This window comes from Aspergillus fischeri, genomic scaffold (assembly GCF_000149645.3).
Source record: "Aspergillus fischeri NRRL 181 1099437636262 genomic scaffold, whole genome shotgun sequence".
NCBI lineage: Eukaryota > Fungi > Ascomycota > Eurotiomycetes > Eurotiales > Aspergillaceae > Aspergillus > Aspergillus fischeri.
In genome coordinates, this window is record NW_001509764.1 from 208,821 (window position 1) to 229,090 (window position 20,270).

Sequence of the window (20,270 nt, forward strand, 5' to 3'; positions counted from 1 at the left end):
AATTGAGGTCTTGTAATGTCGAATATAATCAATTATCCAAGGGGATCGAGTAGAAAGTCTCCATACCACATACGTTTCAGGATCGTTATGAAGGCCTTACCCTTGGTGGAAGAGGCGAGGATGGATAGTCAATAAATAACCAGTCTTTTGCTTTAATGGTGACGTTACACCGCTATATGTCCCCCATATTCAGCTGCGCCACTTGATGATGGACATACCCTGCGGGATAGAGTATCTGCAGCTTGACAAGTGACGAGTCGTAGAAACTCATGTTAGATGACGTCTGCCTGCAGACACGCCCTGCAAGGTAGAATAGCGGTCTGATCATCTAAGGCGCCTGATACTTGACATGCAAGAGGGACATCGTCGACAAAGAATAATCTACAATGTCCCAATATTGTCTCATTTAGTCTCTTACCTCTTGACCTAGTACCTGTGCTGTGGCCACTCCCAAACCTGTCAACATGCATCCAATCAACACTAAAATTTAGCAATTGTCTCTTGTTGGGATTAAGCAGTAAACCCCGACTGATCCTCTTGATTTACCTGGCTTTTTGTCATCCGGTAAGAAGTGTCTGACACATTTCTATATCTATAGTTCCTGTACTCAACAAAATCAAAAATATATATTTCTTTTGAAAATACTGATCTTCTACCAGACCATCCACATACTCATACAATTATATAAATGGTATGATCTCTGTAAACTAATTACTAAAGAATTTTTGGAATTGTAGTTTTTCTATCTAATATTTAATATGGGTGTGATGCAGCGACAGCCCTGGTGTTACACCCCAATCAGGCAGGTGGCAGTCATGCGACAAACGGATCTACGCACTCAGCTGAGGATGAAAACAATACAGTATCATATAATTCGATGGTAGATTTCACAGTATGAGCTCATCCTCATTCTACCTCCTAATCATATCTTACCTGATCGGATCGTACTGTTTAAGGTCAAATGACTCCCTTAATTGCGAAATATCAACCAGTCAAGTTACTGAGGAACGCATTGCCAGCGTTGAGGCGCGGAGCAAGACTGACACATTGTCCAGGCACGGACGCTAGCAATCGTCAACTCTGCTACTCAAGAACTGGATTTTAATACGCCAATTCAAAGAAGATGTTCTCCTCCGCACTAAAGACACGAACAGATAACCACATGACTGACGCGCTGGACGTGTTGGTTGTGAATACAACTGGGACTGAGCAGGATTAGTCTCGTATAAAAATCGATTCTCAGGAATCAGGATCCCTGATCCAGTATTGTCCTGAGTGCGTTCTTGCAGTCCGAGCATTTCCAGAGGATATAGTGGATAGCTCGAATCGCGTCTTCCAAGATCTCGCCATGGCACGCTTGGATCAACTTCCACCGGAAATCTTGATGACGATATTGGACGAGCTGCGTATGTCAGAGCTTACGACCGTGATCCGGGTCAATCGACAGTTTTTCAATTTCGCCATTCGACGCCTTTGGCAAGCACAGAGAGACATCTACCTCATGAAAGTCCCAAAGGATCAGCGTAGGGTGTACACTCCCCTGATCCAGGAGCTCGACCTAGACGGAGCCCCCAAGGCCCTTTACGAGGAGTTCAGAGATCTTGAATTAGATAATATAGAGAGCTCTCGGTCACGCTGAAGGAGGATTTCGACACTATCGACGACTGCAGGTACCTGACACACTTCATCAATCCTGGGCTTCAACTGCTGGACTTGGAGGGGGACCTTAGTCCCAACTTCCTCCTTGATGTTAAAAACCAATGTCCTATGCTGCGGACGGTCAGTCTCTGGCGCTGTGGACCTTGCGTCACGCCGGAAGATTTGCTTGCGTTTTTGAGGGGCCTCCCATATTAAGAGAGCATGCGCATCACTATGGATCATCGCAATATGACAGATTCCAAGGTTATTGAATATCTAGCTGCGTCTTTAACACTGGAGCAGTTGACTCTGGAACAAATTACCCCCGAGGTGTTAAGCGATGCGTTGTCAGTTGAATCGCCCTTTGCACAGTTAAATAGATTAGACATTGAGATCTGTCAACACGCAGTGCCCTCGCTGGCTAAGCTTTTCGGCTCTGTTATACAGCTCGCGTGATGCTAAGAGCCACAGAGGGCTTGTATACCCGGGAAACAGTCAGAATACAGCCCCTCTCGGAACTGACGGAACTGCGAACCCTAGAGATCACTTTTTACGGCAACATGATTATTTCACCGGAAGACTCGTCTCTCTGAGGAGTCTCAGCAACCTGACAGCAACCTGACAGCAACCTGACAAGTTTAAGTTACATGGATTACGCGAGCCTCGCCCGGGAGCCGCCGAGTTCAGTGATGATCACTTCCGCCGTCTGGTCAGTGGCCTACCAGATCTGCACACCCTGCCCCTTCACCCCTTTCCCAATAAAGTCACAGCAGCCTCCCTCGCAACGCTGGCGAATGCTGTCCACGGCTCGAATCCTGTTTTCTCGGTGGGGGACTCTATATACCAGACCTTCAGGCTTACAAAGCGCCTTTGTTTCCACTACTTGGGTCATTTCGAGTCGGATGCTTCCTGGAATCCAGTCGGCAGGTTGAGGACCCTGCTGTATCCATTGCAAGGCGGCCGAACGAGCATGCTGAGCAGCTTGAAAGGCACTTCCGCAAGGCAGACATCCAGGTTCTGCGATGTGGTTGGTTTAACCCGGCGTCATTCGATTCCGAGGTGATAAAGTTATTAAGACCGAAAAATCAGCGGGATTTCGAACCTGATTCTTGACTATGTCTTTTTTATCTGTGACATTACTACTAATAAATTCTTGTATAGATGCCAGATTACATTAGCCTGGAAACATGATTAACCTCTCGCGAGAATATCAAAATGCCCCCATTCCAACTACCGCCCAGTAAACGAAGGAACAGCAACTGAGCTCATGTAGTATACAAGCTTTTGCCATAGCACTCCAAAAACAGAAAATCGACAGAATCCACCCGAATCCAAAGAAAGGCATGGCCGACATGACAAAAAGGAAATCTTGGTGTCCAATTACAATTGGCTGGTATCCATCTATCGAAACGACGTCGCTATACAATATAAAAAAAGAAAAGGAAATATATACAGTGAACGGAGGCCGGCCAAAACGAAGGGGACCGGGGAAATATTATGTCGGAATCAATTGTAAACAGCGACCGTGTTCTTTTTGCGTCGAACAGTCAGTTTTACTGACAACGGTGGTAATTGGAAGCGACCCCATCCTGCTCCTGTTAGCTTCGCATACAAAAATAAGCTGCAAGCAACTTACTGTGGATTTTAGGACGGGTAGCAAAAGGCTTGATTTCATATTTGAGAAACATCTCGGCGATAAGCAGCTTAAAGATATGTGCGAAGAGCCAGCGGCCGGGACATTGTCGGCGGCCGTGGCCGAAGACGAGGTATGTGTCGCTGGTGTTGGTCATGAGGTTCTGGCGTCGTTCCTCGGGCGTGGCGTTCTCCTTGTAGAAGCGGTAAGGGTTGTATTCGTCGGGGTTAGGGTAGAGGTCGCTGTCGCGGTGGACGGCGTATTGGGGGATACCGATTTTGGTGCCGTAGGGGAGGTAGACACCATTTGGGAGGATGGCGCCTTCTGGTGCGACGACCTGAGTATCAGATTAGCTTGTGTCACGTCATGTAAACAAGAGGAAAATACCTTTCTGGTAGGCGAGACGGCGTTGACGCCGTTAAAGCGAAGAGACTCTTTGATGGCACTCTCTAGCAGACTGGCTCGTTCCAGGTCGGCGGCAGACCATGACCCGTCCGAGTTGGCAGCGATCTGCTCGATTTCCGCTTGGAGCATATCCATGAACCCCTCCTCGGTGGGATAGCTCAGGATGTCGAGAAGGGCGCTGGTAGCGGAGATACCGCTTGTATGTACACCGGGGAAGTTGATCATGAAGATTCGGTAGGCTAGCCACATGGTTTCGCGTTCGACAGGCCACTTGCTGCGTAGGCCAGCTTGGATAAGCAAGTCGAGAAGGCTCCCCTAGACGATGTCAGACATATCACATGGCGTCAGTTCCAAGAGACGTACGTTTGTCCTGAGTCTTTCTTGGAGAGAGTGCGAGTTATAGGCCTCTTTCTGCTCCTTGATCTTGGCCTCGATGATAGGCTTCATACGGGCGTGGAACACTCGCTCTTGCCATCGGTTCGCGAGTCCTACTATAGGGCCGATAATTCTATTTGCAGTCAGAAGAATTCGGATCAACGTCGAGGCGCTGACATACGGGTGAAGAAATGAAGGAAAGGCCTTGATGACGTTTGCCCCAAAGACAATAGCATTGGAGCAGTTGGTCATGGCGTTGAGTAGACTGGTATCATGACTCCTGCCTGGCCCGATCGCCAGCACATTGACCATCCGAGCCGCGGCCTTCTCCATAAAAGAGTACAGGGGAACCTCAACCCAGTTGTCCGTGTCCTCGCCCCAGATATCCGAGAGGCAGGATCGCGCCTCCTCGGCCAGGGACTCGGCGACGGCTTTGGATTTGAGGGTGTCGGTCAGGTCCTTGCTGACCAACTTGACAAAGAACTCATATCGCTCGGCAAAGGCAAGGGGCCAACTGGTGTACTTGAGCTGAAAGAAGTCGCTAATGTGAGCCTTGAAGCTATATTCGGATTCCTTGGCGAAGAGAACGGCGTTGGTGTGCTCTTTGGGAAGAATGACTTCATCGCCCTCATTCACACTCGGCATCACAAAGGGTTCCTGGTTCTTGGAGTACTGCAGGGAAGTCAGCAATCACCCAATCAACCCGACTTGTATATACATCGAGTGCCAAAGCACGGCATGAAATAAACCAACCTGTTCATATCCCTGTTGGATGAATCCGATGGGGTTGACACCGAGGAAGCGCTCCGCAGCTCGGCCAAAGAAGCCCTTCTTGCTCAGGACCCATGGGATGTTCTTGGGTACCGGCGAGGTCTCAAAGAGCTTGACAATGAGACACAAGAGCATGCACAGCACACCTGTGGCGGACAAGGTGGAGGCGTTGATGTCGAGCAGCATGGTTGCTGTCACATACCGGAAAAGGAAATAAACGATAGTTAGGGTGGAAGATCTGTGAACGAATGTCGATCCCTGTCAAGGATGATCGTCCCCGGTTGGACGTGGGCCTGGCAGGGCTCAAATACCCCAAGTAAACTTCATCATCATCGTGCAGAGATCGGATACCTGGTAAATTATTGTGGATTTTGGTACAAACAACAAAAGAAAGACAACCGAAGCGAAAAGAAGGAGTGGATGGATGCGATGATGGCGGGGATCCGAGCAGGGATAATTCATTGCCAGGAGGAGTAGATATGGTTCCTCGTTAGTGCCGTTGGCCTTGGCCCGGCTGTTGCGGACGAAACGATCCAAAGAGCCCGAAGAGAATCTCAACGGGTAGGCCAATCGGGGCCAGAATCGTTCGTCGTCCAGCTGGGTCCGTGAGTGATTAAATGGGTTCGAGACAGGTCTACGTAACAATATTAGATCGAGTTCAGTCCGGGAACAAGCGATGCCATCCCCCGGGAACGCCACGTTACATGGCAGGCGACAACCTTAAGAGTTTTGGTTTTTTAAGTACAGCGTGAGAGCTGTGCCCGTGGAACCGAACGGCCCATTACTGCGCCGTATCTGGAGTTCGATTGATGCGCGATTGTTCGATGCGTGATCGGAGAATTGTTTCGTGGTGTGGGTTGTTGATGTCAGCAAGGACATTCGATAGAGACGTCCCGACACACTGGGAATCGACTGCACGAACGGGATTAATATCCAGAAGGCTGCAGAAAAATGGGTGCGCAGAATGGAGAATCGGCATAGGGGAGAAGGATCCCTGTGGTGATTACAGGGGGGTGGAAACTTAAGCATGCTGCATTATATGAAAAGGGTTTAGGGCGACAAATTTCATTTCCACACGTCCGGTTTAGGGCAAGATTAGAGCACAATTATAGTTCCGACCTGGTCGATAGTGTCGATAGTGTCCACTAGTCTGTCCTATTCTCTTCCATTTGGCCCAGCTTGTGGCGAGGATTGGGTAAAACTCCACTCAGGCAGTTGCCGAAAAGCCAATTAGATCCTTTATCACAGCAAGGGTGGCCAATCGGACTCGGCACAGCAACCGCCCTGCTGGAATTCCAAGGTTTTGGGCAGACGGCCTGAAAAAAGAGTCAAGGGATACGATAGGCTGAGAAAGAGCCAGAAGAATGCCACAATGGCCCCTGACTCCTGAGAACGGAGGACTTATCACTCATCAAAAATAGGCCGAATTTCTATGCGCACTGATAACTGTTCGTTTTACGTCTAAAGAAATCCTAAGATCATCTGTCAGTCAGCAGTCTATCAGACACTAAAACTAGGCCACGCGAGAGTGGGTTGAGGAAATCTCCGACAGTCGATGACACTAGGACTGTTGAAAGACTGATCAGCACTAAAGATGCGACCATACAATTGTCGTGTTGATTGGTTGATCCTTATCTTTGATAGGACCCTGATGTACAGCATTTGATGAGCATAGTTACTCCCTCGCTGGTTAGACAGGCATTCTGACAGTCCTGGTTTTTGTGAGGAGATCCTAACCCAAATGGGTAACTAATCCTAACGCAAGATTAACTCAGCTGGCTTCAGCAAACTCGTATCGGTCAAGCCACTCTCCTTGGCTTGGAGTGAGAGAATACCTATCAAACTGCTGCGGACAGAGTCCGTATCTATGTACTATGTCAGTGCGCATCCATCGCAATCTGATCCATATGCAGATATCATGACTCGCGAGCTTCTCTTGGCCCTCCAGCAACAACTTGTTTAGGATCATAGGGTGTCTGAAAGAGCATATGGACCTAGACTCAGGCCAACATTCCTGGGTCCGAAGTTGAATCTGGGGTTTCTGACTAATCATTGACTCCGTACAGAGCAAAATCCCTCATGGCAAGTATTCATAAGTCTCCTAGAATCACTCTACTGTCCTTGACTATCCATCCGGCCATGAAGTTGTCGTTCGGTCTAGCACGTCTAAAACAATAGTCTCCGTCGCTACTTCCCAACACTGACGTCGACTTCAGAGACATCAAGTCTTACCTTTCCCGAAGGAGCGTCAAAAGCCGAACTACTCTGTGGCCTTGCTAGACATTCCGATTACTAGTGAAGGCTTATTGGCCAATCAGCACCCTCATTCTAGCCAAGAGCTTTATAATCCGCATTGGGATTAGTGTCTCTGCCTAATTGATCATGTAGCCAATCATATCCAACCCCCTCAGACCTCTTGTCCCAAAAATCACACCCAGAATACGGGGACACCAGAGATAGACCCTCCTGTATACTGTGCTGGGAAGTTGGCCATCGCAACCTCTCCCACATTGCCAATTTGACCCTACTACTCCGTACTCCGTATATAATCAATTGATTGAGTAGTACCCTCTGTGGGGCTCTTGGCATTATGCGCATTACTGCTCCTTCCCCCCCTTCCATAGTGGGTTTGCCTTATTCCAGTCCCTTTCAGAGATCACACTTACCAAATCAGATGCCTGGTCGTCGCGGCCCTCGTCCACTCAGTCTGATTCCTGGCCCAGACGCGAAATGGAAGCTATTTCACTTTCAGGAGATGATTGGCATCCTTGCAATCTGATCAATTATTACTGCATTTTCATACCACTGCAGCCCCAGGTCCACGCGATGCTTTTGTTGGCCTGTTTTCCCCCAGTAGTTGCCTTTCCTCTCCGCAGGCCCTTTCCCTCATGATACTTCACCTCCGCTTCTTCCTTAGTTGTAAGGCATGATCATCTTTAAGGTGGCTGCGGTGCCCGTTGAAAAGGCAGGCCGGGCTCCTTCAGGCCATTAGCCATTGGCACCATCTTGCTATGCCTGTTCAGAGGCTACTCCGAAGGTCACCGCTCCAATGCACCCAATGTAGTGAGCGACAGATGCAGGTATGTTCATGTCTCCATGTCCCATCACCTTGGTCCTATTATGGCTGCTCACCACTGCTGCGCTCTAGTGCTCAAAGACTCGCCCTCAGTGCGACGGATGCAGGCGTCATCGCCTATCCTGTCGTTACGGTAATTCGGTTCCCTCGAAAAAACTCCGCCCACCCTCCGGTGTTCGAGCCTCCGAAGCCACCCCGTCCAAGGCAAAAGCTTCCTCTTCCTCCGACGACTCGTCCTCATCCTCGTACTCCTCACCTTCTCCTCCCGCCCAACAATATCCTCCTTCTGCAGCCAGCCCCTCCACATCCCAATCCCCCGAGTCCAATACCTCCGAGGTCGATCAGGATGACAAGATCAGGGTCTTGGAGGCTCAAGCTGGCAAACCGTCCGAGGACCTGAACGCCGAAGATCAACGCCTATTAGACAACTGGTGCAACTCCACGGAACAATCCCTCGCGCACGGCAAAAGCAAGGACCACCCATGGCAGGCCATCATCCGGCGCGAGACATCCCAGCACCCTGCTTTGAGGCATAGCACGCTGGCTCTGTCCGCCATAGAACTCGCATCTACCAGTGAGGCTGGTACTCCGCAACGCCAGCGTCACTTGCAGGCGGCCGAAACTCACTACACACAAGCCACGGAGAAGCTACCGAACATCCTAGAAACTCCTACAGCATCCGGGCCCAACGCAGCATTCTCCACTGCAAGTATTCTTTTCATGTGCGACCTTGCGTCCTCTGCGCTGGCCGGAGAGGGCTCTAGGTCCGTTCTCCCGTCGCCCAACAACCAGACACCCACCTCTCAAGAGAGTCATGACACGTCACATTCCTCCTGTCCTTCCCTGCAGAAGCTCCTCGACCTCTTCGACACCATTAGAGCCTTACTCCCCAGTCCCGAAACCCTAAATAAAGTCGAAACCGGCGCCCTCAAAGACCTTTTCACCCAGGGAGACCCCTACCACCAACTGCCCAGCACCTACACCCTCACCATCCTCTCCATGAAGAACCTGAACGCGCTCAGCGCGAAAAGGGTCCCCGCGCACGAGACGGCCGTCTACAACGACACCATCGCAAACCTGGACAACTCGCTCGAAATGCTCACAAAAGGCGGCGATCCGACGACCATCGCCCTGCGCTGGATGTTCCGCATCCCCAGTCGCTATCTGGACCTCGTCCGGGAGGAACAACCCCTGGCGCTCATCATCTTCGCCCATTACTGCGCGGTGTTGCACCACCTGCGCGACCGCTGGTGGATGGGTGACTTGGGGGCGCGGTTGTTGAAGGAGATCTGTCGGCTTCTTGGGCCGGAGCGGATGGGCTCGATTTTATGGGCCACGGATATTGTAGGCATCCAGACGTAATTTAGGCATTTGCGGTGTCTCACTCATTAGCGATGGGGATATAATTTATTTGCGTGTCGGATTCATCAGTCGGTTGTCGATGATACCCAGTGGCAATAATCAGAATGCATCCTTCTTTCCTCTTGTCTTCTTTGGTAAACTGTGCTAGGCAATTAATCATTTGCGTCGCATATGCAACCTGTATCCTTTGCAAGAGATATTTCTTTCGTCTAACTGGAAAAGGCTATACTCTAATAGGTAGAGTATCCCACAAATATAAAACCAAGTAGGCTAGAAACGAGCGCCTTGTGGAATATATAATAATATAAGACCACCTATACGCAACAAGTCTTTAGTGGATGTATTATAGTCACTTCAAGGATTATTGAATAAAGATATTTTCTTAATAAGGATGCGATAGAGACCATGGCTGACTTGGCGTTGGGTAAATATATATCACTCTCTATTTCACTCATGATGGATAAACTATATTTATGTCTCTTCTGCGAATCACCTAGACAGCGCTTCCATTAATTACGATAGTTTCATTATCCTGAATGACAATGGAAATACTCTAACTGTGCTTGATTAGGTGAGCACAGCAGAAGCCTTGGTAGCGATCCAAGTCCTTTGATAATGCTCATGATCTGCTTGATTCTGTAAGCCTGCCACCTCTGCATCATAGCTGAAAGTCAACATGTTCTGATATGTCCCTTTGCAGTATGTCCGCTGAATCGCTCTTAAGAGCCATCGTTCCTCTAGCTAACATGACTTTATCCTCAACAGGTTGCACAACCTTCCCTGCCTAAGACGAAAGAGTAGGCGACTTTTAATGCCAGACCTGAAGCTCCGATGCGAGAAAGCATTACATCGTCATGTCAAGCGGTGACATACTGGACAGGCTATCACGGCCAGAGTAGTAGCCGGTATAACCGCCACCCCCATATGGAGGGAGTCCAACCGCCTCTCTACTGACCAGAATGGAGCAGTATTGGAGAGACTCCCACGGTCCTGAGAAAGAGAAATTACTTATGAGAGAGATGCAAGGCCGGAACAAGGCCGAAGCCCGATTCAAGAAGTCTTACTATAATGGCAATGGTCAATCTGAAGTCGATCTATGGTGCTTTATGGCTCAGCATGGAGGTCGTTTCGAATCGTTCGTGCTCAGGGAGTTCATGGGACATTGGTATGAACGCGATCACCCTTATAAGCTCTACATCGTTGCTGATTTGTTGTTGAGCCATCCTCAAACCGGTATTCGTCTCCTGGACGATGTACTCAATTGTCGGAGACGAAAAGACTGTCTTCAGTAAGATACTCGTTCAACTTCTGAATGATAAATGGCCCTTTGCTACTAGACAAGGCCTTTGCAATTGATAATCCAAGATCTAACTAAGATTATGCGTGAAATGAAGCGGAAGTTAGCAGTGAATACACAATCAGGCCAGATAAAGAAGTGGATGAAGTTCAAATTCTTCAGTCTCGCCTACATGGATTGGATTCTCTATGAGCTAACAAACACAACTCATAAGCAATCGCTTAACATCCTCAGGTCAATCCTACTGGCAGAACTGGAAGCAATCCTCGACCACTACACTCTTCATCTCATCTCGACCTTCTCATCTCCTCATCTTAATGAAGCCTTTCACTACTTATCATCATCCTGCTACATTGCTCTAGTCTCATCCCTGAGATCACTCCTTCCTCACAGACCTTAACCTACGACGAAACGGTGACAAGATCGTCGAGCCCCGACTACATACATCTATTTCTCCTGTCATAGCTGGGCCTTCAACATAAGGCTACTGCAGCTGTTCCCAATCTCTCAATTTTAACTTCTCATCACCCGTCTCATTGCTATCTTCCTGCCAGCAATGTATATGTACCTTCTTGATCTACCTACTGAGGTGCTCGTCATCGTCACAGAAGCCCTCGGCAAAGCATCAGATATGAACGCCTTCGTCCGAACGAGTCGCACGGCTTACATCCGCCTCAACCACGTCCTCTACAACTTCGATGTTCAGAGAAGAGGTGGAAAAGTCTTGGTATGGGCCGCGCAGAAGAACAACCCACATACCGCCAAAAAGTCCCTCCAGGCGGGCATTAAATCACTAAATGGATGGTTTCAGAGACCACTTATGATTATGTCACGCTCTGGCTACACCGACATGGTGCGATTGTTATTGGACGAAGGTGTTGATCCGGAAACCATATTATATCCAGGCTCTCAAATTGCAACGACTGCTTTATACATAGCAGCTAGCCATGGCCATGATGCTATTGTCCAGCTCCTGATCGAAAAGGGCGCGAACGTCAATCTCGAGAAATCTCTTGGGCAACCGTTGGTGGTCGCTGTGAGTCATAATAGGAAGACTGTAGTCAGGATTTTACTTGAGAAAGGTGCGGATCCTAACGCCCGGCGATATGATAATATGCCGGCGCTTTGCATTGCAGTGACGAAGGGATTTACGGAGATTGTCGAGATGCTACTGGACATGGGTGCGCTTACAGATCTGGGCGGTTCCTGGATCCGTACTCCACTTCAAGAAGCAGTAAGGAAAAACCGCTTCAAAATTACCCGGCTCTTGCTACAAAAAGGAGCAGAAGCAAATGTGGGGTCCCAGACCTATCGTGATCTCCCGCCTCTGTTCATGGCCGTGGCCGACGGCTATGAGCGGCTACTGGGTCTGCTTTTGAAACACGGGGCGAACCCAAACGCTTGGAATTCCTTGCCTCTGCATCTTGCCATAATTGACAACAAGATAGCCATGGTCCGGTTGCTTCTCGCTCATGGTGCCGAAGTCAATCGCAAAGATTCAGAGGGCCAAACCCCTTTGTGCTATGCTATTTACCAGCGCTATGACCATATCGTCGAACTTCTGTTGCTTTACGATGTCGACCCAGACGCCGAAACTCACGACGGCATAACGCCATTGAAGTTAGCCAACCATTACAACAGGGAGGACTGGGTGCAAAAACTGAGTCAAAAGCGTGACGAACGCAAGTCATCGCCCCCATAGTCAACAGTTGATTACCACTTGATACCGAGACTGATCGTTCCATTGATTAGAACAGTGCGGAAGACGGACGATTCTCTGTGAGCTGGAACCAGCATTTCAACTATCGGACTTGCAGTTTTCTCTCTTTGAACGTTTCTCAGGAATCACTTCATGGTATAATTGTTATTTGTCCGGGGGAAAGGGAAATTCGTGGATTGCCCACATAGTCAACAACTGCCCGTTGCAGTCGGAAAGGAATCAGTCATTTCATTGCCAATCTACGGCCAATATGTTTGTAGTTAAAGCACGCTGGCTATTAGCTGAATCAAATTCATCTTCAAGTCAATAGCAGCCTTCCAAAGATGAGGCAGTTGGTTCTGCATTGATAGTTTGGAGTCCGGTAGACTGAGAAATGGCCATGTATCTGTGAACAATGCGGGGTTATAACGGCATTTTGGCTTATTTGACGAATTGCTTCCTAACCGAATGAGATTCTTTCTTGGTAGTCGTACATCACAGTCCTGCATGACACCATGATCTGCTGAAAAGCACGCCATACCGAAGGTTTGCCCGCAATCGGACAGCATGCTTGAGACATAAATACGCACATGGCATCCTCCCTCCTAGCCGTGTAAACCAAGTCCAAACCCAGCCAGAAGAAATAATCTGATCGAACTTTCCACAAATGGCGCAAGCAAACGTCCCAGCAACAGACCCCGCAGTGTACGACGCCTACAAGGAGAAATGGGCTGCTCTCCCCGACTCCGCAGACGCATGGCTCGCACGGGCGCGTGAAGTGGCCGAAGTTCTTGCCCAGGATGCAGCTCAAAGAGATCAAGACAACAAGTCTCCCCGCGCAGAGGTCGTCTTACTAAAACATTCCGGTCTGTTGAAGCTTCTCGGGCCGAAGAAGTATGGTGGCGGAGAACAGCCATGGCGTGTAGGCTACAAGGCGATCCGCGAAGTAGCCAAGGGTGACGGGTGCGTATTACAGTCAACATGCGGACAGTGGCTAATTGTATTTCAGGTCCATTGGCATGCTCCTTGGGTATCATCTCCTCTGGTCGACTACCGCCAATGTGGTCGGCACCGCCGAACAAGCCGATCGTCTGCAGGAACTGATTATCACGAACAACCTCTTCGTCGGAGGAGCAGTCAATCCTCGAGACAATGACTTGAAGATAACTTCGGATGGCGACTCGATCGTCTTCAACGGATTCAAGCATTTCAATACAGGTGGTGTGGTTTCCGATCTTACGGTCCTCGAAGGCGTGCTGGACGGAACACAGGACCATATATTTGCTGTTGTGGAAACCAATCAATCAGGAATCCAATTCGCGCACAACTGGAAGAATATTGGTTTGCGGTTGACAGAGTCCGGAAGCGTTAAGATCGAGAATGTGCGTGCATCTTGGACGGATGCATTGGGATGGGACGCAACAACCAAAAGACCTCTGGCAGAGATTCTCACCATTCCTTTTGCCTCTTTGTTTCTGCCTACGTAAGTGCTACATGACTTCTTCCCACAGTCTGTACTGATCATATTAGTATTCAGCTGGTGTTCAGCAACTTCTACCTCGGCATCGCCATCGGCGCCCTCGAATTCGCAGCCAAGTATACCACCACGTCCACACGCGCCTGGCCCTACGGTGGGGATAACAAAGAGGCAGCTACGGATGAGTTCTACATTCTCGAGCGGTACGGGAACTTCTTTGCACACCTCCGTGCTGCGGAAGCACTGGCCGACAAAGCCGGCGATCAACTTTCAGCACTGTACGAGCGTCATTCAGGCGATCGGTTGAAGGTGACAGCCGAGGAACGAGGGGAGGTGGCTGAATGGGTCGCAAGTGTAAAGGTGGTCACTACGGATGTCGGACTCAGAGTCACGTCTGGTATATTCGAGGTGACTGGCGCTCGGGCAACGTCGCTGAAGGTGGGACTGGACCGGTTCTGGAGGGATATCAGGACGCACACCTTGCATGACCCTGTGGCGTACAAGAACCGGGAGCTCGGCAGATATGTGCTGCTGCATGAGTACCCGGAGCCTACATGGTATACCTAAGCCCTAGGACTCGACCTTTGGTTCAAGCAATGGAGGTTGCTGGAAATAGATCTATGCTAGCCTGAAAGTCTCAACCCTGGACGGGCCGGATGAGGATCTGACCATCTGGACCTGCTCTCCCTGCAAGATCGAATCATGATGAAGATAGGTATCTCCGATAAGTAACCACTCTCTTCCCCACGGTCGTAAAATAAACGGCAGACTTCCCCCAAATAGTACGACTACTTGATCCCCTGGCTGCATCATTTGCGGACCAAGTCCGACAAGCCCTGATCTCGTTCTGTACATCCGCCTATTCCGAGAATAGAGCCAAAGAGGATGCGTATATGCATTCTCACCCCCAGGGAGGTCCGCCAATTGTCCCTCTGGCACTAGGTCGGGGTAGGATAATCCGTGAGCCAGTGGATGTGCTTGCAGCCACGCCAAAATGTTACTCTTTACCTGCCTTCTCAAGGCGTCCCAAGCGTCAGGCCTTGACTCCTGCCAGGAGGTTTGCTGGTTGAGGAACATGCTAATCACCCCCAGTATGCCGGCAGCTATTGTCTGCAAGAAAGCAACATCTAGAGCCTCGCTTGTCCCCGTATACTGAAAGCCGGGACGCGGAAACAAGGGAAAGTCGAAGAGCTGAGACCATATCGCTTCTATTGGCGGCGTTTCCGTGTACTTGTAGTGAATAAGATCGCTCACAGCGTCAACCAGATCAACACGATACCCGTCCAGCTGGAGGACATCTGGCTCGACTGAGCCGCCATTGAGGGGTGAATCGTGAAGCTCCGCGAAATACCGATAGTGGCCATACACTGGGATACCCGCGAGACACAAACCAGGTGGTAAGAGAGACACTGAGCGTTCTTCATGCAGCTTAGGAACCCAGGATGGCCAATTGTCCTGTAACGGATGGGTGGTATGTTGTACGAGCGATAATATGTCGAGCTTTCGTGGCTGTTGGCGCACGCTGAACCTTGTAAAGTCTCTGTAGACTTCTCGCACAGGCTTGGAGTAGTTTGGACTCAGGGCTGCTGGCCTGAGGAAGTTGATATCCGGCCCGAGTGAGTTCACCTTGTCCGAGAGCCATATCATCCCGCGCCGAAGGAGCGACAATGCCCTCGAGTTATGTGCACCTTCGACTTGGGTCAGTGCCAGAACAGGCTGCAATCCTTCGTCCGAGATTCCGAGCAGAGCAAAGATCCGATCGCGGGGGTCGGTGCATTTGAAGTTGCGGATCCCTGCAAGTAAAGTGAACATCTTGCCGATAGATCCCTCCACGAATTGCCGTTTTTGCGACACCAAGATCTTCCGTCTGCCAAGGACAAACGTACTCCAGAAAGACACCGTACCATCAGGATAATCCAGGCCCTGAGCATCCATGATAACCCCGCGGAGATTACAGACATAGGTCTGCAGCGAGAGCAAATCAAAGAAATCCATCTCGTGCTGACCGCATTTGGCAATGCAGCGTTGCGAGGCGGCGACCTCCTGTATACACCACACGCGTTCAAAGTACTGCCCTGTGAAAAGACGAGCCAGGGCGTCCGTCGCCCGTGGCTCTGCCGCCATTGACTCGAAAATGATAATGTCCGCTTCATTCTTCATCGAGTAGAGTGTCCGCCCATCGGGTGCACTCGTCGCGGTTTCGTTTATATCCTTCTGCAACTCGGACAATCTCCTCGCAAAATCGAACGCTTCTGCTGTTTCGGGTATACCAGGGCCAAGCCATGCAATGACTGGGACTGCATGCTTATATACAAGCCGCATGTAACCTACCTGACGCTCTCGCTCCCTCAGATCCTCTTGATTGATGCAGACCGCATCGACCCAGAGCCTGCGGTGAGCATGAGGGAGACGAAGGTGGCGAAGCGCGATGTCCAGGTTTAGGGTTATGCTGAGTTGGCCATTACCGCAGTAGAGGGGCACAGGCGCCCGCTCGCTGCCCCATACATACGACAGGGCTTCCGGAGGCCATGGACAATGTTCAATATCAACAATGTCGAGAGTACAGTATAGTGGATCGTGCTCTGTGCCAGGATAGAGAGTCAAAATCCGCGTGAATGCGGGACTCTGGCCGAGTTCGTCGATGGGAGGCAGGGGTATATATTGGTACCGGGCCATCTTTGCGGTCAAAATAAGAATGTCCTCAAGGGTCCAAAGGAAGGAATCAAAAGTTTGTTAGAGAGAATGTGGGGTTGAGGCTGTGGAGGCTAAGATTGATCGGCTGATTCAATACGAGAACGCCCGGCCATCACAGCACGCAGGTTAGCCTATTGGTCGAAAAAGATAGGTAGCAGGGTACCTAGCGACAGTGAAAGAAAACATGAGAAAGATTGAAATGCTCTGATACAAGTTAGGTTCTGGAGAGCTCAAATAGGCCATGATAGTAAGGCGCTGTCGAGGAGACATCAAGTAAAGCTGGCTAGATTTGATCAGTGGTTAGCAGCGAGATACATTGTTTCAGGCTCATATACATAGGTTCAGAATTACCTTTTATTGCAAACCCTAACCTAACTGCTTATTCCTGGGACCAGCATCAAACTGGCCTGGATTTGAATTGCAATACTTGCTTCCACTTGCTCTCGGGATGCAATTCGGCCGAAGATGTCGATGATTGTAGTATATGTATTAGCGGCGAATGGATAGAAACGGCGTCAGAATAGCATTAATTTATGCAACTTGTCACCTGTACGTCTCTGCTGAACATAAAGCCAGGTCATCTCTTTTCAAGGGACTATTTCCTACTAAAACACACTTACATCGTCCAATGTGGATAGATGCACCCGCAGTGACCAACTATATGTCTCTCCCCGACCAAGCGCCTTGGCTAGCCTTTGCTAGTCACCTTATGCCTTGTCTTCTCCACGAATTGGAGACCCTTCCCCCTAAGCGAGTCATGTCAAGGTCTGTTGGAGGTGCCAAGCAATGCTGGTTTCCCGGAGTTCCCCCTGAAGACTGAATCTGTCCTGCAACAAGACTCCTTCATGATCCTCGTTCGCTTTTGCCTCACTTTCCTCCTTACAAACATGCGAGAGGGCAGTTATCATCAAGATGGAAGTTAATAGCACCGTTGCCCTTCGGCGACTGTCGCTGAGCACAGTATCTAGCCGCAGCTATCAAGCGCCTGAATATCCCGAGAATGATCTTTCCGGGGACTCTGCCACGTCTCACAACGAGGAGCCGCCGGCATATTCGCGCGCATCTCCAGCAACGCAGGTTCCTGGACGAGGATACAGTACAAGGCTTCATCGCTCGCCAGGTGTTTTGCTGCCCACGCTTCTGTATGCAGCGCTGGCAATCTATACGTGGGTTGCGATCGTCCACCTTTCCTTTCGTCCCATGAGCGCCAAGTCGTGGGGGGCACTTCTAAGAGCGCATTATTCCTATTCCGAATCCTTGGACTACGTGCCGAACGAAGGCATTTATCGCTCTGCCGTGGTAATCAGAATCCTTATCGTTATCATCACTCTCCCTTGGCTTTCCGCTGTATGCGCAAGCGCAGCGGTCATCTATGTACAGAATCAAAAGACGGCTGACAGCCTGCGAATGCGCCAAGTCACGAATCTGGCAGACCGTCGATGGCTGGATATCAGCCTGTACAAAGGCCTTGTCTTTGGAGGATGGAAGAAGCATGGCAGTGCATTCTTGATTTTTGCTATCGTCCTTCATCTCATTGCCGGCTTGACATATCCCATCCAGTCAATCTTCCTCGAAACAAAGACGATCCGTGTCCCCGAGTCCATGGACAAGGTGGCTACCATAGCCGATCTTCCCAGCCTTAGATACCGTGACACAGCTACCTCGCTGATAGGCAATGACATCTTGACGGCTCGTCGAGCTCTCAGCGACGCGAACTCCGTCAACGTCCAGCCGTTCTTGTGGCAGAACACATCTGGAGTTCAACTACATACCCTGAGTGACATTCTATCCTTGAACGACTCTTTCTATGCTCAGCTTCCGACTGGATTCAACACGGGCGTACTGCAACAGTTTGCGCCTCGCGTGAACTCCACCGCCACGTACGAGACTATCCTTGCTAGCGAATTTCCGTCGAACTGCGACAGTATTCCTGGGTCTTTTTATTCCAGATATTATTCCGAATACGCAGTATCCGAATACCATAGAAGCTGGGGAGTCACGGCCTGCATGCCTTCCAATCTGACTAAATCACAGTGGCAGAAGACGCGAGATCGTCAGGAGTTCTCCGAAACGCTCTATCTGAATTTCACCAGCACAAATGGACATTCCGGCGACACACCCGCTGACGGTAAGCTGTACCGGATCACAGTCAACACCACCGCTGGATACTTCGAGCTGCCAAATTACATGAATGAAGGAAAGCCCGGTCCACTTTTGGAGCAAGACCCCGTTAGCCTCTGTGGCGCAGACTGTCACTACCAGACGTTTGATCCTCATCCGAGCATCAACCGGATCCGTCGCGATAACATCACCACCACAGACACCCTTGACGCAGTATCCTGGGGCCCACTTGCAACGGCCAGTAAAGGGCCCCTTCTCACGACGGCACTCGCAATGTTTGGTCCAGGTTCTTTCCTGGACACATTCGCTGCGAAGATCTGGGCCATCAACGACAGCTTCAACAGAGCCAACGTCACAGGGGATATCTGTCTTGACGGCCCTCCACTCCTCGACCTGATCCTGTATGAATCATACAGCCCCAAGCATTACTGCCTAGATGCTCCTCTGGGGACTCGCTACGTGGGCAGCTACGCGGACACCCTCATCCATCAGTGGCTCGGCTACTTCCTCGACGCCGAGGACCGATTCCCCATGCTCTTCACGGCGGCAGCCTTCCTATCCAACAAGCAACTGCTCGAGTCAGTGACTGGCCAGTGGCGGATACACCAGGATCTCGGAGCCGAGATGACCATCCCTACTATCTCCCCTGCAGGGATAATCGTCGGCTCAATCATGATGGCCCTATACATCATCCCGATGTTGGGACTCGCATTTTACGCGGCTTGTTACCCACGGTGGACAGAACGACTGGATTCCTTCACGATGCTGCGCTTCGGGGCCGCGATTGGCGATAAACTGCTCCCTCTGCGAGTGGCTAAGTCAGTGGATGAGATCCCAGTATTGGATGAAATCCCGGGTGTTGTGAGGGATGTGTCTATTCCGGATGGGGATGAGGTTCTGCCGGTAGGTACTTTGGGACTTGGGGATGGACAGCCTTTGCAGGGACAGCGTCGGTATGAGGCTTTTAAGGAGAGCGATGAGCTTTTGACGCAGGTGGAGCACAGGACGCTGCAGTCGAGAATCAATGTTGATCCATGATCAATGTGAAGAGGTGTTTTATCTGGCAATAACTGTGTATATAGCTACATGTGTGAGATATGTCCAACCAGCTGTCCTACTCCAGATGTCATTGGGAACTTGTGATCTAGTTACAACTGAACACGTCCAAGAACTTGTAAGATCGCACCGTCGGACGTGGTCTCAGAATCCACCCTATACCTCCGATTCCTGCAAGTATCTGTGCCAGTGTTTGGAAGCTCTGACTGAAGGCTTCCGCAATGAGAATCGTCTTTTCTAGGTTCAATTAGGCCCTGGGACTTTTACCGGCCTGGTCCGCAGGAGTTCTTCGAGGCCAGTCCGGACGAGAGTAGCCCGGATGGCAAGGCAGTGGCGCTTTTTGTCCTTGACGATCCCCTTCATGAGTGTTCAATACTAGTAAGGCGCAGTTATCGACGATTACCAGTAGGCTACTATCGCTCTGTCAAACCGATCAAGTCTGCTACTTCTGGAGAGAGTAATGTTTGAACATCATGTTGAGGATGGTTGCGAGTCAGTACATGTTTCTCTTCACCCTTCGTACTGCGACCTTAGGGCCCAAAATATGGTTGGTCAACTGTTCTGACTACTCTACCAAGACACACACTCCACTAACTTTCCTTGCATCAAGTGTCCACACTAAATCATTTACGCTGGTTCGCCCTTAAATGAATGGCCATCACAACT

At 50.1% G+C, this 20,270-nt stretch overlaps 6 protein-coding genes across 6 annotated transcripts, besides 1 other annotated feature; 4 read left to right on the forward strand and 2 right to left on the reverse strand.

Annotated features, from left to right (window-relative positions):
* The first annotated feature begins 2,238 nt into the window (after positions 1 to 2,238).
* Positions 2,239 to 2,272: a microsatellite.
* Positions 2,273 to 3,144: 872 nt separating this feature from the next.
* Positions 3,145 to 5,008, reverse strand: NFIA_094420 (cytochrome P450; the record flags this gene model as incomplete). The annotated part of the gene is made up of 6 exons (XM_001261718.1): positions 3,145 to 3,233; positions 3,275 to 3,608; positions 3,659 to 3,991; positions 4,040 to 4,184; positions 4,233 to 4,723; positions 4,805 to 5,008. 6 exons carry the CDS (start codon positions 5,006 to 5,008, stop codon positions 3,145 to 3,147), a joined length of 1,596 nt encoding a protein of 531 aa, XP_001261719.1.
* A 2,825-nt stretch (positions 5,009 to 7,833) lies between these two features.
* NFIA_094430 (uncharacterized protein) lies at positions 7,834 to 9,260 on the forward strand (the record flags this gene model as incomplete). The annotated part of the gene is made up of 2 exons (XM_001261719.1): positions 7,834 to 7,902; positions 7,971 to 9,260. The coding sequence occupies 2 exons, from the start codon at positions 7,834 to 7,836 to the stop codon at positions 9,258 to 9,260; spliced, it is 1,359 nt and encodes a 452-aa protein (XP_001261720.1).
* A 1,853-nt stretch (positions 9,261 to 11,113) lies between these two features.
* NFIA_094440 (ankyrin repeat domain-containing protein) lies at positions 11,114 to 12,259 on the forward strand (the record flags this gene model as incomplete). Its single annotated transcript, XM_001261720.1, has 1 exon — positions 11,114 to 12,259. One exon carries the CDS (start codon positions 11,114 to 11,116, stop codon positions 12,257 to 12,259), a length of 1,146 nt encoding a protein of 381 aa, XP_001261721.1.
* A 664-nt stretch (positions 12,260 to 12,923) lies between these two features.
* Positions 12,924 to 14,300, forward strand: NFIA_094450 (thermophilic desulfurizing enzyme family protein; the record flags this gene model as incomplete). The annotated part of the gene is made up of 3 exons (XM_001261721.1): positions 12,924 to 13,219; positions 13,266 to 13,739; positions 13,787 to 14,300. The coding sequence occupies 3 exons, from the start codon at positions 12,924 to 12,926 to the stop codon at positions 14,298 to 14,300; spliced, it is 1,284 nt and encodes a 427-aa protein (XP_001261722.1).
* Positions 14,301 to 14,351: 51 nt separating this feature from the next.
* Positions 14,352 to 16,409, reverse strand: NFIA_094460 (HET domain-containing protein; the record flags this gene model as incomplete). The annotated part of the gene is made up of 1 exon (XM_001261722.1): positions 14,352 to 16,409. The coding sequence occupies one exon, from the start codon at positions 16,407 to 16,409 to the stop codon at positions 14,352 to 14,354; it is 2,058 nt and encodes a 685-aa protein (XP_001261723.1).
* A 930-nt stretch (positions 16,410 to 17,339) lies between these two features.
* NFIA_094470 (uncharacterized protein) lies at positions 17,340 to 19,586 on the forward strand (the record flags this gene model as incomplete). The annotated part of the gene is made up of 1 exon (XM_001261723.1): positions 17,340 to 19,586. One exon carries the CDS (start codon positions 17,340 to 17,342, stop codon positions 19,584 to 19,586), a length of 2,247 nt encoding a protein of 748 aa, XP_001261724.1.
* Between the last annotated feature and the right edge of the window lie 684 nt (positions 19,587 to 20,270).